The 22,538-nt window shown below is 34.1% G+C and overlaps 1 protein-coding gene across 4 annotated transcripts; it reads right to left on the reverse strand.

The window, feature by feature from the left end:
• Window positions 1–7,893: 7,893 nt before the first annotated feature.
• On the reverse strand, window positions 7,894–17,110 carry LOC138136497 (uncharacterized). 4 transcript variants are annotated; one of them, XR_011161313.1, is made up of 5 exons: window positions 16,543–16,735; window positions 16,165–16,468; window positions 8,945–13,545; window positions 8,726–8,893; window positions 8,119–8,246 (listed from the first exon to the last, which is right to left on the reverse strand). XR_011161313.1 is itself a non-coding variant. In XM_069055697.1 (4 exons), the coding sequence occupies exons 3-4, from the start codon at window positions 12,185–12,187 to the stop codon at window positions 8,085–8,087; spliced, it is 3,405 nt and encodes a 1,134-aa protein (XP_068911798.1). In that variant the 5' UTR covers window positions 12,188–13,545; window positions 16,165–16,468; window positions 16,802–17,110; the 3' UTR covers window positions 7,894–8,084. The 4 variants fall into 4 exon arrangements, 3 of the variants coding, with proteins under 3 accessions (XP_068911798.1, XP_068911796.1, XP_068911797.1); XM_069055697.1 differs by lacking the exons at window positions 8,726–8,893; window positions 16,543–16,735 and adding an exon at window positions 16,802–17,110 and having other exon boundaries at window positions 7,894–8,246; XM_069055695.1 differs by lacking the exon at window positions 8,726–8,893 and having other exon boundaries at window positions 7,894–8,246.
• Window positions 17,111–22,538: the final 5,428 nt, after the last annotated feature.

The following is a 22,538-nucleotide window of genomic DNA, read 5'->3' on the forward strand; positions in this document are numbered from 1 at the left end:
CCGAGAAATTATTCATTTGAGTTAAGTATTTTCAGCCATATGGAGGCTTTTACATGATAAGGCGCTTGTGTACATATTTTATTAGGTGTTCACATTAGAGACAAAACATAAATTGTGTAAAAAAAATTGATGCAAAATATATTTGAACAAAAATCTAGAAACAATAAGTTTTATTACCCTGGAATTAGTGTAATGAGCAGAAAAAACAATAATATTTAAGTTGGTCACGAAATGCAATTGTTTCTGGTACATGCGGTGCCATCTGTGAGTGGAAAGACGAAGTTGGACACGTTTAGTGGAGTCTCACGTGATATAGTTTGAAAACTGCAATAATCAAAAATAATAATTGATAATGATAACTAATACTTTTATTAATCTTTTTTATACATTAAGCTTAAGAAAAACTGAACGTAAATTCTCTTTAGAGCCATCATAATTATTTACGCAACAAGTGAGTGTAGACATTATTATCATACGCATGTGAAGTTTGTACAATGAGGCCGTACGCACATAGGTGCAATAACAATGTATTATCTCACGTGTTGCGTACAAAATTCCATCTACAACAGTTGAGAATATGTTAAAATTGACACGTTTTTATTTGAACTCAAACTCAGAGTAGAAATAGGAGTTGTTTTCAAAATTATAGCAACGCCCTAGCGACTGCATGAACCGTAAATTCTAGATTTTCGTTTTTGTGAAAGTTTTGAGTATGAGTCATCTTGTATTAATTATTTCTTTTATTTGCTTCGCCGCACGGCCTGTCGTAAAACATTTATTACCGCACGCCGTGCGATAAAATGAGTTATTACTTATCTGAGAGGTCGTTATATCTCTACGATTAGCCCAGTAAATAGTTTTAGATATCTTGCAGAAATGGTGGAGGCGCCAGGATATTTTTTCGACCAAAATAACGACGCCCGCCTTATAATTTGAGCAACATCAATGTATTGATTCAACGTACTTAACTTAAATTTTATTTCACAAGTGTTTGGTGGTGTTTAGTCTGAATAAAACTCATCACAAACATAGGAGTGAATTTAATAGATGGATTTTTTTGGGTTGTTGATTGATTTAACTTCAAGTGAATTAAAATTTGAGTGTTAGATAAGTGACTAATGGCCGTTTGCACCGACGTCCCTTATTTTTAAACCAAGCTTAAAAACAATTGTTGCTACGATTTCAATAATTGTAACCAATGTCTTAAGCTCTTCTTAATTTTAAACTATGACGGTGCAAATGGGTATTAGCAAGGCGGTCCTCTATTTTAACAGGCCAGGACACTGGCTGTGTTGCCAAATTTCTTAGTGGGCCATTCCATAGCATCCTGAGCTTCCATACAAAGGCGGTTCATTCAAAAATCATTTTGACAAGACAATTAATTGTGCAATTAATTTCAGTAATTGAAAAATAAACATGCCACACAAATGTTGTGTTCTCGTAGATACCCAATTGCAAGTCAAATTATGTTTCAAGTAAGTCTTCCTACGTTAGCGTTTTCAAATTCCCATCGAAGAAGATTTCAATGCAAGAATGGATGCAGATTTTGGAACTAGAAAACTGGCGCGTGAGGTCTTTGTTGCTCGTTCCATTAGGTCTAAAATCCATTTTAAATTATAAACCTGTATTGGTCGTAGGGTCCATACACCCGAGTGGGTAGTTTTTGCAGTTCTTATTTATTTTCAACAATTCATACTGCACCTTTATTGGTCTTTAATGGTCTCTGTGTACGACTTTAGAAAAAAAATCTTGTCCTGAGCTGTACAGTGTACAGGAGGCATGCGTTGGAATTTGCACTCGAGCAAATGCAATCAAGGTGAACTAAAAGGACTTCTATCTTCATTTTGGATAGGATACTTGTTCAGAATACAGGACTCTATGAAATTTTTTTTTTCAAATTTTGTGCGTTAATTTTTCAACGCAAACAGTTATTATAAAATAAATTTTTTATTTATTATTATTATTATTATTATTATTAATTTCATGCTCAACAGGAAAATCCCAATTAAAGAGCACGTATAATTTGACCTATACAAATTAAATATCCGACAAATCCAACGACTTTAACACTTCAATGCTACAGGAGAACAGATCAATGAGATCACCGACAGAGTTGGAAATATTGAGCATGTTGTTCAAAGGAGAAAATTTAAGAAAATCCGTTCTTGGAGTTGATAAATAAAATAAGTTCTTACTACGAGTAGTTATAGAATGCTTACCAACACAAAAATTAATCTGACTGAGCAGCGAACAGCAGTCAATCAAGTTATGAAGTATTTTGTACAAGAACAATAAATTCATTAATTTATTGCGTTCAGATAAACTTTTAAACGAGAAACGTTCTAATAAAATGGTCTGTGAATATCCAATAGGAGGATAGCGTCCATCCTCTCTGAAACACAAGTATTTTAAGAATCTACGCTGCAAATGTTCAATACTAGCAATGTGAACAGCATGATGAGGAAACCAAACAATCGACGCATATTCAAGTTTACTTCTGACAAATGATTGAAATAAGTGTATTAATGTGGAGATATTAGAGAAATCTCTGGTATTCCTAATAATATAGCCATAGGTCTTCCAGGAATTTTTTTATAACAGAGTTGATGTGGCCTGTAAAAGACAGCTTATTATCAAACAGTACTCCCAAGTCAGAAACCAATTCAGGTCTCTCCAAAACAGCACCATCAATATTATAATCAAATTCAATCTTTTGTTTTTTATTACTAAGAGTCATTACAACACATTTGGTTATAACTTAACTGAAGGCTATTTCGTATGCATCAAGTGGAGATTAAATCAATATTATCCTGCAACCTGATACAATCACCAAATTCTCTAATAGACGTAAAAATCTTCATATCATCTGCGTACAGCAAACAGGATACTGGAAGATCCTCAATTATGTCATTAATAAAAATATTGAAGAGTAGCGGTCCCAACACAGATCCTTGAGGCACACCAGAGGAGCAATAAAAAACATTAGAACGGTGTCCATGAACACTAACAAACTGTTTACGACCACTCAGGTAAGAATACAAAAAATTTACAAAGTTAGAAGAGCAATCTAATGTCTCCAGTTTTCTGACAGGGATTTCATGGTCCAGCCTATCAAAAGCTTTTGAAAAATCAGTATATATCACATCAGTTTGGAGGCCCAGATCCATTGAATTAGCTACATACTGTGTGAAAGTACATAAATTGGATATCGTTGACCTACCTCTCGCAAAGCCATCATACATCTTGCCATTTCTACTAAAATGCGATTTCTTCGTTCTGGGACACCATTTTGTTCTGGTGTATATGCCACCGTCATTTCATGTTTTATTCCATATTTCTCCAAATAACTTTCAAATTCATTACATAAATACTCAGTTCCATTATCCGATCGAAGACATTTTATTCTTTTTCCTAGCAGATTTTCAACCATTGCCTTGTATTTAAAAAATGCACTGGCAGCTTCACTTTTCTTCTTGATAAAGTAAATCTCGCACCAACCTGACTTATCATCAATGAACGTAATAAAATATCTTGATCCACCAATAGAGTTTACTCTCATTGGTGCACATACAGGGTGTCCCAGAACTCGCGGATCAAATTGAAACTGTATATTCCTTGATGGTAATGAAGGTAAAAAACGTTTAGAAAAATATTCAGGGTGCAACAGCTTTTTAGTTATGAATTAATCAAATTGACCAATAGAGCTCGATCTAATTTTCCCTTTATGAGAAAATTGAGTACCTTCCCTCAATTGCCAAGCAACGTATAATTCGATGAATAATAAAATTATTTTCAATATTTGTCTGGTCAACTTGTCGAAACAGACGTCAAAAGTGACAGCTATTTTTGAAATAACCAAAAATGGGAAATTTCGCCAAAGGCAGGTGAACAAATGTATAGAATCTAAATCAGGGAACGCAAGAAGTTTCTTCTTCCGGCAATGAATGAAATATGGTTTGTTACGAATGAAAATTTCCAGAGCAATTGTAACCTTGAGGGGTATGGGAAATTGACGGGAGGGATATGATGAATTGAACCTTTGTTGATGGAAGGTAAAATGGCGACGTAGCGTCAAGTGAGTAATATTACTAATTAAAAATCTTAGTAAAAAGTGAAATATGCAGGGCCTGTGAAGTGAATCGGAATCACAAGAAATTTATCCTGACTCCTGTGCATACACGTCATCTGCAACGTATTAGCGCAGCTACACGAGCGGGACTCGTCATGGTCGAAATGAAAGAAAAGACTTTTAGGAACATTCTTGACATTGCAAAAAAAGCTGGAGTTACACGTAGGTTTTGAACAACAGATCAAGCATAGTGGCAGTTCTGAAAGAAAGAAGACAAAACTGGATTGAACTAACCTATTTATTTTAGCATCATTATTAGTAAAAATTTAAGATCAAATTTTATAACTAAACGATGTAGAATGCAACAAATGAAATAAAAAGCATGCAAAATAAAAAGAATAATTTATAACAAGTGTTCAAAATGACCACCTTTCATCTGAAGGAATAGGCGAGCTCGTTTTATTAAATTTTCCCTTGCTAGTCTAAGCACATTAGGAATAACAGTAGCCAGTGTTTCGTGAATTTGGTCATTTAGTTCTTCTAAAATATTGATAGGTTCGCGGTAAATATAGTTCTTCAAATATACTTCTTCTACCGTCGTCATCAAAGGACTGAAGAACAGTATCTTCAGTCTCTGGCGTTCTAACTTCTCGCGGGGGACCACCAATTGCTTGTTAGGTAGGCACCAAGGACCCAGTGTCTCGAGCACGGTACACCAACCATAGAAATACGTTATAATTTGGATGTGGCAAACGTCGTGGAAAACGTATTGAATATTCCCTTGCATCCTCACTTGAATTGCGCCGGCACTCTCCATAAATTATGAGCATTTCGGCATACTCTGCAGCTGTATACATGATTTCAATACGAAGTTTGACAATTTCGAATCAAATTATAACTTGACGTTGTCAAAATCTTCACAGTTGCCCAAACATTTACTTGAAATTCCATACCATTCTTACTAGAATAATGTTGCTAGGCAATTCAAACCGTTGGTTAAATTTACGTGAGATTCAAATTAACAGCGTCCTTCTGATTGGTCAACTTTAATTATTCATTACAAAAAATCGGTTATACCCTGTCCTTTTTTTTAAACGCTATTGCTTTCAGTTATCACCAAGGAAAACGCACTGTAAGTTTGATCCGCGAGTTCTGGGACACCCTGTATATCGGTGTGAATTAATTCCAATAATGTTTCTTTTCGATGTGATTCATTTCTTGGAAAAGATTTTCTAGTTTGTTATGCTTTCAAACAAATTGAACAATTTATTATATGTTCATTGCATCCAATATTCAAACCATAAACTTCGTCACTTCTTGCAAGTTCTTTTAATTGTTGTTCGTAATATGTCCAAATTTTTCATGCCACTCTTGTATTTTTGTTCTTGAAATGTTCATTGTCTCTTCCTTTTTATCTAGAGTATTGCGAACGTAGTAAAGATGATTTCTTTTTTGACCAATCATAATTTCTTTTCCATCTTTGTCAAGGATGTAGACTTTGTTGTTTTCAAATATCACCGTTGAACTTTTATCTGTGATTTTTCCGACAGATAATAAATTTGAACGTAAATCAGGAACATATAATCTATTCATTTTGATTATGACCACTCCGTAGTAACTTTTCAGTTGCTAGGTTATTGATAGAGAATTTTAGATAACACTAAATCCAGTCGCAGTTGGCAACTCTCAGAGGCGCCATTTTGACAGAAACGTCATGCTCACACAAGACAGAACGGAGAACGACTTGCGCAAACGTTTTTCGACGTACACTGTGCGCATATCTATAAAACTGAGTTTTGGTACAAAATTTTAGATTTCAAAAAGAAAATGCCACGTCGTCTTCTCAAAGTTGGGACCAAACGGTTCATATTGACTTGTTTCGAGACATTTATTGAAGCCAACGGGAAAACAACTCACAAAAACCAACACCACCAATAAAGTTAACTCTATTTGTGCTTTTTTGTTGTACATTTTGGCTAGTAAGTGTTGTAGTTTGATACCTTCTGCCTTTTCATCCCCTGTAAATCATTTTTTTGAACTTTCTGTCTGATTAGTTTTTATCTGAAAATATTTGTATTAATCAATGCTAATTGAAAGTTCTGATTACCTTTATACCAGGCATTTTTCGCGTTTGTCTTACTGCCAAATTACCATTTCCTTCGTTCTTCATTAATATCGAGAATTGCATGAGGTGATTTCGAAGTTTTTACGTTAAATAATCTGTACCTGGATATAACTCCACTTTTCAACAGACGTGATCACAGAATCAGACAGACGTTTTTAGTTTCTCCTACTTCAAATATTGATTTCCGTTATTAATATTGATAAATACATTAAAATCATTGCTTTACTACCATGGTCAAGTTTTGACAATTCTGACATTTTCACATCATGTTCACACCACACAAATATTTAGTGTAAAACGTATGCAGCACACAGCTAAACAGCGCCTACTATGTTTTTCGTTGTGGTCACAATCAAAGTGAATAGATAATACATGACATTATTCAAATTGACAGATCGTAAATTATTTTCATTTGACACTTTTATTTTCACATTTCCCGTTCCTCTTATTTTTGTAAAACTGTGATTTGCCAAATTTAGGAGTTGATCATTTTGAGCGATATTTTGAAATTAATCTTTTGATGAACACATGTGCGAAGACGCTCCTGAGTCCACACACCACCATTAACTTTCTGATTTGGCTCCATTGATTTGAAGAACTGTTTCGGTAACTTCTGCCTTTTTCGAAATTTCATTTCTTGCTTTGGATTTTGACCAACAATTTCCAGCTTTGTGTCCTATTTTCTTGCAATAATGACATTTAAATTTGAATGCTTCTTTGAAATTATTTTTTCTTAAATTTTTCTTTTTCCGTTTTTGGACGGGGATATGTAAATGGATCTATTGAAAAACCAAATAATGAAGAAAATACTATTTGGGAAGAAAACTACAAAAAGGCAAGAGCAGATTTAATCTTAGCGATAAATCCCAATGAACTAAGGCAAATAAAAAATTGTGTAACTTCAAATGGAATATGGAAAAAATTAAAGGAGCTTTATGAATCAAAAGGTCCTGCAAGAAAAGCCACGTTGTTAAAACAACTAATAATGTCCAAAATGAATGAAGGAGAAACGATGACAAATCACTTAAATAATTTCTTTCTTTTAATATTCGACAGGGCCCATAACCCTTTGTAGTATTATTAGAAGAATCCTTTTAATTCAATAAACTATTGACAGACTTTTTGTTTATATTTGTTTTATTCAAACTATTTATAATATTCATTTATTTTTGAACAACTGCTCACTAATTAATATCAAATATAAATTTAATATTACAACACATTCATTATCAGATAATAATAATAAAATGCACAATTATAATTCCAACGTCTAAAATTCATGAAGTATGATTTATAATAAAGTAACATTTGAAACGTCAGATTGTCTACACCCATTTATTTGCATAGAACTCCGCTACGACATCGCCTATAATTTGCAAGGCCTGCTCTGATTTTTTTTTCTTTTTGATCTCGTTGTATGTGTTTTAACGTAGGTCAGTATGTAAATGAGAATCAATTTGGACATTTCTGTCTGTCATGAATGTCATGATTAATCTAAAAAATTCTATTCTTGAGGTAAACTTATTGGAGAATTTTTTTATGCGATTGAAAATTGTCTTTATGCACGATAATCACGATGTACAGATAGTTTTTGGTTATTTTTTAATTACCTATGTATTTTTTACCATATGTCTCATATTATGTATTAACTTAAGTAATGTCTAAATATTGTAACAGTTTCAAGAAAAAACTAGACAAATTTTCTAATAAACATGTTTGGCTTTTGTATTCAAGATTAATTACTAAATATGCATTACATCTCTATAGATCCTGTGATTTAGGTACATTTTAAAAACAACCAGATAAATTTTATGAAGAACTTTCTTTAGTCGTTATTGTGGTAGATATGAGACGTATTATCGAAACTTTACTTATAAAATCGTCATTTATTTAACCATAGTTTGGACCCTCTTCTGGTAAATATTCCCACTCGCTTTCCGAGTCATCAGATGAAAAGCAAAGATAATCATTAAGACCTAAACCCCATACATTATTCGAGGGTTGTGTCTGTTCCAAGTCCGAATCCAAATGATCATCGTCAGGAACCGGTACCTAGAAAATAGAAATTTTGTAACGGATAGAAAATGAAGAATAGATCTCATTGCTCAAAATTCATATGTTTCAAGACTTACTAAAACTTATGGTGTTAGTACAATGTTGAAGCAAAAGATACGTTGCAAGTTACAATATTATTATCACGACATCGTCATAGTCTAGTGGAAACGAATAACAAATAGCTGACGGTACTATCAATAAAATTTTAATTAAGTTAATTTTATTATTACCAATTGAATCTTCACCGTCTAAAATATCTACATTTTAAATTTCATAAAAATAAAATGGAAAATAAGTGAGATGGTAGCCTCGAAAATCTTAGCTGAGACACCTGTATATAGGATTAATGTAAATTTGTTAAAAATGTTATTTTAAACAGAAAATTAATAGCGTAACTTATTTTCAAAAACAATGGAATCTTTTTTGTACAGATTTGATGGATTTCATGATTAAAACAAACTGGACATGGTACTTACCAATCATGTGTATAGTCGTTCAAGAATCCTAACGTTATATTGCACTTTAACTTCAATAATATGTATTTAACATTTTAATAATAGGGCAATAGATAATATAGCTTTGGGATTCTTGAACGACTATAAATATATTGTCACACAGCACCGTTTTTTATTCTTCAACAAGTACTGTAACATCTTGAAAAATAAACATAAACTGATGTTAAAAAAAAAACTTACACGATAGGAACAATTTGGGAAATAATCTTCTAAAAATTCAACAATTCGGTTTCTTCCGAAATTTGCTTTTTTCTTACAATCTCGAATGAATTCGGTCATTTTCAATAATAAATTGCTGCAAAGTCGTTGATTTCTGACTGCAAATTTCAAAGGGTATTCAGCGTTGTTGACATCGATCTTATCCAGATCTAATCCACTTTCTAGGAATAATTCTACAGCAAAACAATTGCCATGGTAAACAGCGTAGTGAAGAAACGTTACGTAGTCAGTAGACATCAACTGGTCGTGTGCTCTAGCATCGAACAGTATCTTCACCAAGTCATCTGATCCAGGACGTGTTACAGCATGTTCTAGAGCAGTTGTTTGGTTCTTATCTCGCTTGTTGGCGTCAACACCACGATTTAACAACAACTTAATCACCTCAATATCAGGGGAGAGTTCTTTTTCGAAAGCTACATGTAACACAGTCTTCCCGGAATCAAAAACAGCATTAATGTCAGCACCGTGATCAAGTAGCATCTTTATACAATTGTAATTTCCCTTGTAAACTGCATAGTAAAGTGCACTTCGGTTTTGTGAATCTTTAATGTTTACGTTGGCACCAGAAAGAATCATGTGGTGCAAAATACTTTCTTCATAATTGTCTGTAACGGGTGCTTCGAACAGATGATAATCATGGTAGCAAACATAATGTAAGGGAGTACGTCCACGAGAGTCTTCACCATTCACGTCTGCGCCTCTATCGATTAACAACCTGATCATTTCTTTATTTGGTTTGCGCTGTCTCAATATTGCATGTAACAAGTTTATTTTCTCATCAGTGATAACTTTTACGTTAACATCAAGATCAAGCAACATTACCAAAGCATCGTAATGTCCTCCTATACAACAAAAATATAACGGAGTTCTTCCATTGTCATCTCTGGCTTCCGCATCTATCCCTTTATCTATAAAGTGTTTTACAATTCCCATATTTACTTTAGAATTTTTCAAAGCAAAATGTAGTGCGTTCCGTTTAAATCCATCAGTCAAATTGATATTTGCTCCTCGTTCCACTAATAATTTAACGATCGCATCGTCTTTAAGTTGAGAAGCCAAATGCAAAGCAGTTTTCTTCCGGCCACATTGCACATCTATATCTAAACCGCCTTCTATTAACGTTGTCAACATTATTTTTCTTTCATCCGTTAAAATTTGTTCAAATTTGTTATTCTTCTTAATTCCTTTAATGACCACGTGCAACAATGTCAATTGGGATTCTTCAATTTTCACTGATAGAGTTTTTGAGTCATTCCTAATTACAGCACGTAATAAATTTGGATAACCCAAGTGTGCCGAATAAAATGCAAGTGTGGTAGTGTCATAGCGTTCGAATAATTTTTCAATGCTTATCGAGTCTCCGAATCTTTCTAAAAATTGTTCTATGGCGAACAAGTTGTAGCATCGAATGGCGTAGTCAAAACAGTTCCATTGAAATACGTTGTCCTTCTGGAAGACGTCGTTCTTTTGAAATACATCACAATGTGAGAATATTTTGAATATTTCTCTGTACTGTGTAGAGACTCCCACGATGTAATTTTCAATATAATACTTAGCAGATCCCATTTTTCTTATTGTCCATAAAGGAAGATGTTCGACTCCATAAGTACATAACAACTGAAGTGGACTTCGACCACCTTCATCTTTCACATCACTCTTGTACAAATGCTTTAAAACTAAATCAATATGTCTATAGATTACAGCCAAGTGAAGTGCACTATTTTCCGCCAACATTATATCGAATATAAACTTCAGATTTTGATTTTGTTCGGTAACTACGTCATCTTGCAGTAGCGAAACCTTGTCCAGATTCTTCCTCAGCCACGCACAAGCAAAATATTCTGCGTAAGTCTGGTGGTGAAAGATCGCTTGATTATCGTCGGTCACTCCACTGACTATTCCAAACGGATCTCCGGTTTTTAATTTTTCCAAGAACATGTGACTCCTTCTCAAATTTATCTTTAACTTGTCGAAAGTTGTGGTGTCCAGACAAGACTTCAGTGCCGGCAATTCGTATTGTTCCAGATACAGATCAAAGTCAAACCCGAGCTGGTTCTCATATTCGTGCACTCCCAGTTTTCGATGTTGATGCTTCTTCTTTCCTTGGAAAAATATTTTATACATTTTAGTCAACACAAAGATTTCTTGGTCGGGTTCTCTCCATAAATTTTTATTGTCCCGAAAATTTTCTGTAACCATGAACAATTGTAAAGGGACTCCTAACAAGTGTCGACTGTTAACGATATCCGCGTTTGCGTATATTTTATTGGTAATGTTTTTAATTACATCTTCTTGGTACAAATCCTGTAGACGATTTGTAATGTATGCCTTCTGCTGCTCATCTGTCAGCTCTTCAATTTTTATGGAAAATATATCTAGGATTTGCGACACTAGTCCCGCAAAATTTTCACGGGAAGTAATCCATACGCGCAGACCCAGCGAAGAGAAGTACTCTATTAAATTTAAAGCGACCTGAATACAGTCACTATCTATTTCGTCCAATCCATCGAGAAAAATATACATTCTTTTATTTTGTAAAAGCATCGAACGAATCTTAACCACTAATGGATCTTCCTCTTCTTCAAGAAAATTGTGCAATATTTCATCGTATGCACATGCATTCTTAAAAAGTGTTTTGTAATTGATTAAATTTACGCGGACACTCCAGTAACTGGAGGGACAGATGCTGCTCAAGCGAGTCACCAGCGTGCTCTTACCCATTCCGGGTGGGGAGCAAATGGCATTCAGAGGATGGTCGAGATACGTGAAAATTTCCAATTCATGGACACGTGCTTCTTTAGATTTCATTGTCTCCAACGATAATCTGTTTTTCTTACTTAGAACTGAAGTACAATAATTTTTTCCGTCGAAAACTTGAAGTAAATGCACGTTCCTCTTGGTTTGTTTACAAATAACATCGAATGGAACTTGCGGCCATTTATTACTCGATAGCAAGACATCAACATTCCTTGATTTTCTTTCCAGTTTTAAGTACTGGTCAAGCTCCATCACGTGCAAATCCAACTGTCGAATCGCTTCGTTCCAAGATTGAGAAACGTTACAAATGATTAGGAGAGAACCTGTTAACTTACAAAACTCTGACATTTTGTTTATGTCTAAACAAATCGTAGAAAGACTTCTGGGAATGTACGCTTCAAACATCTTATCCTGGCTTCTACCGATTTGAATAACTTGTTGTGTCATTTTAATAAGTTCTGTAGTTTCAATATTTCTGGCATTTTTCTTATCAAAGTTGAGTAACTGGTCCAAAAAAATTGATTGTCGACCTTGAAGAGATACCGCAAAATGTTTAACAATACCTGTGTAGACATCTTCATTTGATAAATCAGAAAGATCTTGGAAAATATTCCATTCCGGAAAGTCTTCTTTTGTTGCGTTCGCCAATAATACCACTTTTTTCTTTTCAACTTTCTCTCGAGTAATCTGATGGCGTATTTAACTTGTTCTAGATGTCGTACTTCTGTTTTAACAATTAAGGGAACTTTGTTTAAATGCCACAACACTTTACTTCTTTCCTTTGGAAATAAATCCTTAATTCCCTTAGGCCGCAATCCATATTTGAGCGATGTCAAACTAATTTGATCATCACTTGCTGTCTCGTGCCAGATATTAGCGACAATCTCTTCATTCGTATCTCTAACAATTGTCATGTCAAATTTCATAATTGCTTCTCGAAGAAGTTTTGATTTTTCGTTTGATTTTCTCTCCGATATCGTTTGTATAAAAGGTGTAAGTGTTAACTCCGCCAATTTTGCTATAACGTCGTATTTAGTCAGGATAAAGTTACCAGACCACCACGTTTCCATAAACTGGATAAAACTTGAAGAGTAAGTAGCATCGTTAATTCCACACTCTTCTCTCAACATAGCGTTGATTAACGACTGTGCTCCTGTGGTGTTAGTCTGATCGGCAAAAAAATAAAAATGTTTCAAATGATCATCAAGACATTCAACTGATCCACTACTCTGATTTAATTCAAACTGAAAAACTATTGTTCCCTCCTTCTCATCGCTGATTTCTTTTCTGTTTATTAGCAAAAGTTTCTTAGGATCCAAGTCTTGAAGTTCCCTCACCACAACCTCTCGAATTGTATTGGTTTTATTTTGAAGACAAATTTTTGAATTACTCTTGATACTTGTCGAGTTATTCGTGTATAAAATAAAACTGACATTTTCAGTGTTTTTAAATTTTTGAATAGATTGTATATACTTCAGTAGGCTGAAGTCGCCATTTTCTGCCGCAAGTTGTTTGTCGTTAACATTTTTCTTTTTCTCAGAATGTTTCAGTTGGAAGAGAAAAATTTCTGATTGTCCATCCACAAAAGTCACTTTTAGCGCCACGTCGTCAAAGACTCCGCAACCGTCACTGTTGGTTTTCATCTCGAAATCTGCCACAATACCACTTGTGCTGAATTTCAAAGCTAATATAGCGCACATCAGTTGTTCATATTCCTTGCCTTGATCTACGATTCCAGATCTTTTTTTGTAAGTATCAAGTCGGAGCTGACTTGAAGAACCAAAGGACTTCTTCTTAGTGGCAAACTGAAGATTAAATGAAAGTTACACAGCTATATTTTTCTATTTTGCACCTTTAAGCGATTTTTAAGTAGGAAGTAAAGAACGTTCAAAAGAACTGGTGGTCAAGTGATCTGGTGCTTGATTTTGTTTCAAATAACGTATGGCAAATAGGCCGTGGTTTGAATTGTTTTTTGCTCAAAGAATTTTTCTTATGACTGATCAATGAGAATGTTCGTTTTTTATTTTTGGTGCAACAAAATGGTATTGGGTTTTAAATTGATGATTTAATTTACATTAAAAAGATAATCAAAGTAAGATTATGTATCTGAAGGAAATGTTGAAGCATACTAATTAAAACGACGGAACAGCATGTTTGGCCACAATTCTTTTGAATGCTCGTTACTACTCAAAAATAATTTTTGTCAAAAGGTAACCTAAAATGAAACATTTTTCTTGCCTCATTTACCACTCCTTCCATGTGTTTAAAAAATCTACTAATCAACTCATACAAATAACGGGTGACTATTAAAATTTTCACTTGGAGTTGGCTTTGAACGAGTTTTTATTTTTTCTGTTACTTTAGACACACGCAAGAACGAACGACAAATGTCAGTCAGTACAATTGAAACATAACCTATAAATTTTGCGCGGCATCAGTATAACATGAAACGCCAAATTAAGAGAAAAAACAGTTATTGAAATGTCAAACTTGTCAGTGTCTAAGGTGCAACGGAAAACAAAGAATGATCCATAGCCAACCCTAAGTGAAAATTTTAATAGTCATCCGTTATACAGGGTGTCCCAGAACTCGCGGATCAAATTGAAACTGTATATTCCTTGATGGTAATGAATGTAAAAAACGTTTAGAAAAATATTCAGGGTGCAACAGCTTTTTAGTTATGAATTAATCAAATTGACCAATAGAGCTCGATCTAATTTTCCCTTTATGAGAAAATTGAGTACCTTCCCTCAATTGCCAAGCAACGTATAATTCGATGAATAATAAAATTATTTTCAATATTTATCTGGTCAACTTGTCAAAACAGACGTCAAAAGTGACAGCTACTTTTGAAATAACCAAAAATGGGATAATTTCGCCAAAGGCAGGTGAACAAATGTATAGAATCTAAATCAGGGAACGCAAGAAGTTACTTCTTCCGGCAATGAATGAAATATGGTTTGTTAGGTGTGAAAATTAGAGCAATTGTAACCTTGAGGGGTATGGGAAATTGACGGGAGGGATATGATGGATTGAACCTTTGTTGATGGAAGGTAAAATGGCGACGTAGCGTCAAGTGAGTCATCTGCGATTCATCCTCTCGCTCTAAGGATTGTAATGCCGAACTTACTCATTATTGTTTGTTATGAGAGAAAATTTCGAGAGCAATTGTAACCTTGAGGGGTATGGGAAATTGACGGGAGGAAATATGATGAATTGAACCTTTGTTGATGGAAGGTAAAATGGCGACGTAGCGTCAAGTGAGTAATATTACTACCTTAAAAATCTTAGTAAAAAGTGAAATATGCAGGGCCTGTGAAGTGAATCGGAATCACAAGAAATTTATCCTAATTCCTGTGCATACACTCTGCAACGTATTAGCGCAGCTACACGAGCGGGACTCGTCATCGTCGAAATGAAAGAAAAGACTTTTAGGAACATTCTTGACATTGCAAAAAAAGCTGGAGTTACACGTAGGTTTTGAACAACAGATCAAGCATAGTGGCAGTTCTGAAAGAAAGAAGACAAAACTGGATTGAACTAACCTATTTATTTTATCATCATTATTAGTAAAAATTTAAGATCAAATTTTATAACTAAACGATGTAGAATGCAACGAATGAAATAAGAAACATGCAAAATAAAAAGAATAATTTATAACAAGTGTTCAAAATGACCACCTTTCATCTGAAAGAATAGGCGAACTCGTTTTATTAAATATTCCCTTGCCAGTCTAAGCATATTAGGAATAACAGTAGCCAGTGTTTCGTAAATTTGGTCATTTAGTTCTTCTAAAATATTGATAGGTTCGCGGTAAATATAGTTCTTCAAATATACTTCTTCTACAGTCGTCATCAAAGGACTGAAGAACAGCATCTTCAGTCACTGGCGTTCTAATTTCTTGTCAGGTAGGCACCAAGGACCCAGTGTCTCGAGCACGGTACACCAACCGTAGAAATACGTTATAATTTGGATGTGGCAAACGTCGTGGAAAACGTATTGCATATTCCCTTGCATCCTCACGTGCATTGCGCCGGCACTCTCCATAAATTATGAGCATTTCGGCATACTCTGCAGCTGTATACATGATTTCAATACGAAGTTTGACAATTTCGAATCAAATTATAACTTGACGTTGTCAAAATCTTCACAGTTGCCCAAACATTTACTTGAAATTCCAAACCATTCTTACTAGAATTATGTTGCTAGGCAATTCAAACCTTTGGTTAAATTTACGTGAAATTCAAATTAACAGCGTCCTTCTGATTGGTCAACTTTAATTATTCATTACAAAAAATCGATTATACCCTGCCCTTTTTTTTAAACGCTATTGCTTTCAGTTATCACCAAGGAAAACGCCCTGTAAGTTTGATCCGCGAGTTCTGGGACACCCTGTATATTGCTTCACAATATTCACATCTTACCATAGAAACTCCTTTCAGCTTTTCATGAATAGCACTCTTCCTCTGTAACTTTCGATCTTCCTCATTATGCTCATAATTTGTACTAGTGGAGGGGGAATCTTCACTTTTCACTTGTTCAGTAATTTTTTTCTGCAACTTAATTTGTTCGTCCACCTTCAACTTTTCTTTGTTGCCACAGTCTAGCTCCACTTCATTAGAAGTTTTATTGCAGTCATCTTTATTGTCCATGTTTGCGATTCCGTCTTTTTAATAACATTCTTCAAATGCTCATTTTATGTGTATCATCTGTAGTCCCGATGAAAATCTGAAAAAAAATCTATCAAAAATACAAATAATTCATTAACTAATCAACTAATGAATGACAATTTTGTTACTTACCTATTGTTTTCTCTTTCCTGTTTGAACGGAAAAAATTAAAAAGCACTTTGTTAATTCTTATAAAATAATTAATCGGTAAGAATTATTTACCCATCAAGGGCGTAAAGTTTTTACAGTCGAGGCGTAGATATTGAAACTACATCGAGACTATTTCATTTTTTCGGAGTAGTTTAACGAAACAAAATATCTTGTCCTATTTAAACATTGAATAATTAAAATGATTCTCTAATATATTGAAATTATTTTGAAAAACACTTACGTGCGGCCAACAGATTTGATGACAAAGTTAGCCACTCGATAAAGACACTGACAAAATGGTTTACATACAACGCAACGGTGCAAATTTGGAAACTCATTATAAGCAATTTAGTTATTTTATTTGTTTTGAAAGATGACTAATACATAATTTTACATGATTATAGGTCGCGAACTATTTGTATTATCACAAGATAAACAAATGATACATTAAGACGTTGATCCAATGCAGTTTTCGGTAGAATATATCCTGATAACTAAAGCCCGGATTATACGCACCACAAAATGAAAAAAATATGCGCATATATTGCACGATCTTTAACTAACTTTGCACAATCAAGATCGTGGACGTCCACGTTTTACAAGAACAGTAGTAATTGAAGAAACAAGTCCAAACTACTACTTATTTGGAAATTCGTAACCATAATTAGTGCTTATAGGCGGCTCGAACGGAGCAAACAGTGAAAAAACAGCTGTTGGAAACACTAAAGCTTGCTGAGTAAATTTCTGGGAACAAAACAGGCTTATGCCTCTGTCCCTCAAAATTGATAATAATCGGATGATAATTCGGTTGTACACAAAATATAGTGTACACCTTGGCCGCGAAATCCTTTAACATCCTCGAGATTGTCTTGCCTCAGCCGCAAGCAAACGATTTCGCAGCCTTGATATACAAAATAACTAAAGTCCATTCAAAAATCAAAAAACCACCAACGTCGCATTTTCCTCGATAATTACTATCGGCAACGCTGTCTAGTGTAAAATTTAGTGAGACTTGTAATTTTGAGGTTAAATGTTTATTAAGTGTCTTGTTTTTCTGGGCATGTTTAAGTAAAAATAATAAGAATCAATAAATAAATGAAACGTACTGCTAATAAAACAATATGAACGAAATTCAGAGCAATTGAATTTTATTTTGAATCAAATAAATGTCATAATTTATATTTACCAACATAGTATGAAAAAATATCTACCTAGGGTTTTTTAAATTTTACCAACCTAAAGCAACAGGTGGTGGTTTTTTGATTTTTGAATGAACTTTATTTATGCAGATTTATGATTTTAGTTAAACATATTTTTTTCTACAAACACTAGTAAAAAGTCAATTTTTAGCACGGCGTTAAAAATTAAGTTTGTCAATAATGTCAAGTCCTTTGTCATAATGACGGTTTGACAGAGCAGCACAGAAAGACCCATGAATAAAGTGCATCTATTGATATTTTAAAACGACCTTTTGCTTCCTTCAATGGTTTATTGCCCGCTAACAAAGATTGTCGTAAAAGTGGTGAGTGACCGATCCTCAATAATCCGCAGGTACCATCGAGAGTTTTTGTTACAGGGTAGGTAAATAATCCCCTAGTAATGAGACCATCATAAACGACCCAAAATGTTAACTAGTGTTTAAAAAGTCGTTTCAAAATATCGATAGACACACTTTACCAGAATAATATAAGCTCTACCTACCTACAATCGAGGGACGGTGTTGAAAATAGGCAACACTTCATGACTCCATGCTCTTCTGCGTCCTGCTTTCAATTATATTTTTAACATAACCTCATTTTTAAAGTGTTTTAATCGTGGAGGGAGAAAAGACTGGAGATGGCATTTCCTATGCTTCCCATGTTAAAAATCCGAACCCTCTAAAAACACGTCCGACAACCTTTAATGACCCAGTTCACAATGCGCTAGATAAAGAAGCACAATGCGCCTGGAAGGAAGGCGAAGGAAGCTATTGGCCTAGCGTCTATATTCAGAAACCTTTTATGACTCTGTAGTTTTCGCGGACCGGTACACTTATATATGTATGTGGAAAGGGACTTTCGGGGAGCTTTTTTATTCGTTGTCGTACGAAGGTGAGGATTTCACTAAAATTCATCTAATTTTTACCTGAAGGCATTTTTATAAAGAAAAGTAAAGAAAAGACAATTTTTGCAAAAAAAGTATGCAAAGATACTTATGGGGTGTTTTTTTTGGTTTGTAGCAAAGCTAGACGTTTGAAGGAATTTTGGGGAACCTTCAGAACTTTCGAGGACTTTCGCAGTAAAATTGGTTGCATAAAATTTCAGAACTTTTTATTCTCTATTGGGACTTTCGAAGAACTTAAGTTAAAGCGAAAATAGTTGCTTAGCATATGCAGTCTTAACTTCAAGAAAAAAATCAGCAGTATTAATTAGCCTCTCAATTAATTAAAAATACGTGAGGCAACTCTCTGCCTATACCGCATTACATTTCGGCCAACTTTATAAAAAAAAATATTCCTCTTTGTGAATTCACTTTAAAAAAAGAAACTTTTATCAATTAATATCAATTTTAAGGTTATATTCTATTGGAAATGATGTTACAGACTATGCTGGCCTTTCTCAGCCTTTTTAAAAAGATCTAATTATTTTGGAGACAAAGCTAACATTAAATTGCTATCCACAGGAATCCCGCTGCAATCCCATTCGTAAAAATGTAAAATATGAACCGGTTATAACCGATTTTACTTGATTGGTGATTAAAAAATATTCAAAATTCCTTGAAATTATCCCAATCACAAACGAATAAAAAAGCCGGCTTCCGAATCATTCTGCAATTCCCGCAAAGATACTTTTGGGGAATTTGTGTTCCTCAAAAGTACCTTTACGTGATATCTGTTCTATTGGAAATTGTGTTACAGACTATGCTGGCCTTTCTGAACCTTTTTAAAAAGTCCTAATTATTTTGAAGACAAAGTTGTCATTAAATTATTATCAATAGGAATCCCGCTGCAACCCCACTCGTAAAAATGTAAAATATGAAACGGAATAGGGTGACCCCTCTAGTACTTGGTGAAATATTTTTATAACCGATTTTACTTGATTGGTGATTAAAAAATAATCAAAATTCCTTGAAATTATCCCAATCACAAACGAATAAAAAAGCCCGATTCCGAATTATTCTTCAATTCCCGCAAAGGTACTTTTGGGGAATTCGTGTTCGTCAAAAGTACCTTTACGTGATATGTGTTTTAGGAGTAGGTTCAATTGGAAATGATGTTACAGACTATTCTGGCCTTTTTGAGCGTTTTTAAAAAGACCTAATTATTTTGAAGACAAAGTTGTCATTAAATTATTATTAATAGGAATCCCACTGCAACCCCTTTCGTAAAAATGTAAAATATGAAACGGAATCGGGTGACCTCTTTAGAATTTGGCGAAATATTTTTATAACCGATTTTACTAGATTGGTGATTAAAAAATACTCAAAATTCCTTGAAATTATCCCAATCACAAACGAATAAAAAAACCGGATTCCGAATCATTCTTCAACTCCCGCAAAGATACTTTTGGGGAATTCGTGTTCCTCAAAAGTACCTTTACGTGATATCTGTTCTATTGGAAATTGTGTTACAGATTATGCTGGACTTTCTGAACCTTTTCAAAAAGTCCTAATTATTTTGAAGACAAAGTTGTCATTAAATTATTATCATTAGGAATCCCGCTGCAACCCCATCCGTAAAATTGTAAAATATGAAACGGAATCGGGTGACCCCTCTAGTATTTGGCGAAATATTATTATAACCGATTTTGCTTGATTGGTGATTAAAAAATACTCAAAATTCCTTGAAATTATCCCAATCACAAACGAATAAAAAAGCCCGATTTCGAATCATTCTTCAATTCCCGCAAAGGTACATTTGGGGAATTCGTGTTCCTCAAAAGTACCTTTACGTGATATCAATTTTAAGGTTATGTTCTATTGGAAATTGTGTTACAGACTATGCTGGGCTTTCTGAGCCTTTTTAAAAATTCCTAATTATTTTGAAGACAAAGTTGTCATTAAATTATTATCAATAGGAATCCCGCTGCAACCCCATTCGTAAAATTGTAAAATATGAAACGGAATCGGGTGACCCCTCTAGTATTTGGCGAAATATTTTTATAACCGATTTTACTTGATTGGTGATTAAAAAATACTCAAAATTCCTTGAAATTATCCCAATCACAAACGAATAAACAAGCTGGAATCCGAATCATTCTTCAATTCCCGCAAAGGTACTTTTGGGGAATTCGTGTTCCTCAAAAGAACCTTTACGTGATATCAATTTTAAGGTTATGTTCATTTGGAAATTGTGTTACAGACTATGCTGGGCTTTCTGATCCTTTTCAAAAAGTCCTAATTATTTTGAAGACAAAGTTGTCATTAAATTATTATCAATAGGAATCCCGCTGCAACCCCATTCGTAAAAATCGAAAATATGAAACGGAATCGGGTGACCCCTCTAGTATTTGGCGAAATATTTTTATAACCGATTTTACTTGATTGGTGATTAAAAAATACTCAAAATTCCTTGAAATTATCCAAATCACAAACGAATAAACAAGCTGGATTCCGAATAATTCTTCAATTCCCGCAAAGGTACGTTTGGGGAATTCGTGTTCCTCAAAAGTACCTTGACGTGATATCAATCTTAAGGTTATGTTCATTTGCTAATTGTGTTACAGACTATGCTGGGCTTTCTGAACCTTTTCAAAAAGTCCATATTACTTTGAAGACAAAGTTGTCCTTAAATTATTATCAATAGGAATCCCGCTGCAACCCCATTCGTAAAAATCTAAAATATGAAACGGTATCGGGTGACCCCTCTAGTATTTGGCGAAATATTTTTATAACCGGTTTTACTTGATTGGTGATTAAAAAATACTCAAAATTCCTTGAAATTATCCCAATCACAAACGAATAAAAAAACCGGATTCCGAATCATTCTTCAATTCCCGCAAAGATACTTTTGGGGAATTCGTGTTCCCCAAAAGTACCTTTACGTGATATCTGTTCAATTGGAAATTGTGTTGCAGACTATGCTGGCCTTTCTGAACCTTTTTAAAAAGTCCTAATTATTTTGAAGACAAAGTTGTCATTAAATTATTATCAATAGGAATCCCGCTGCAACCCCATTCGTAAAATTGTAAAATATGAAACGGAATAGGGTGACCCCTCTAGTATTTGGTGAAGTATTTTGATAACCGATCTTACTTGATTGGTCATTAAAGAATACTCAAAATTCCTTGAAATTATCCCAATTACAAACGAATAAACAAGCTGGATTCCGAATCATTCTTTCAATTCCCGCAAAGGTACTTTTGGGGAATTCGTGTTCCTCAAAAGAACCTTTACGTGATATCAATTTTAAGGTTATGTTCATTTGGAAATTGTGTTACTGACTATGCTGGGCTTTCTGAACCTTTTCAAAAAGTGCTAATTATTTTGAAGACAAAGTTGTCATTAAATTATTATCAATAGGAATCCCGCTGCAACCCCATTCGTAAAAATGTAAAATATGAAACGGAATCGGGTGACCTCTCTAGTATTGGTGAAATATTTTTATAACCGATTTTACTTGATTGGTGATAAAAAAATACTCAAAATTCCTTGAAATTATCCCAATCACAAACGAATAAAAAAACCGGATTCCGAATCATTCTTCAATTCCCGCAAAGATACTTTTGGGGAATTCGTGTTCCCCAAAAGTACCTTTACGTGATATCTGTTCAATTGGAAATTGTGTTGCAGACTATGCTGGCCTTTCTGAACCTTTTTAAAAAGTCCTAATTATTTTGAAGACAAAGTTGTCATTAAATTATTATCAATAGGAATCCCGCTGCAACCCCATACGTAAAATTGTAAAATATGAAACGGAATCGGGTGACCCCTCTAGTATTTGGCGAAATATTTTTATAACCGATTTTACTTGATTGGTGATTAAAAAATACTCAAAATTC

This window comes from Tenebrio molitor, chromosome 8, assembly GCF_963966145.1.
Source record: "Tenebrio molitor chromosome 8, icTenMoli1.1, whole genome shotgun sequence".
Classification (NCBI taxonomy): Eukaryota; Metazoa; Arthropoda; class Insecta; order Coleoptera; family Tenebrionidae; genus Tenebrio; species Tenebrio molitor.

What these genes read in the sequence shown, in the direction of transcription:
- LOC138136497 (XM_069055697.1), bottom strand. Translation starts at nt 12,187, where the DNA reads ATGACACAACAAGTTATTCAAATCGGTAGAAGCCAGGATAAGATGTTT. An exon ending in TCCCAAATTGTTCCTATCGT is followed by an intron (nt 8,247 to 8,944) that starts GTAAGTTTTTTT and finishes TCTATTTTCTAG; the next exon opens with GTACCGGTTCCTGACGATGA.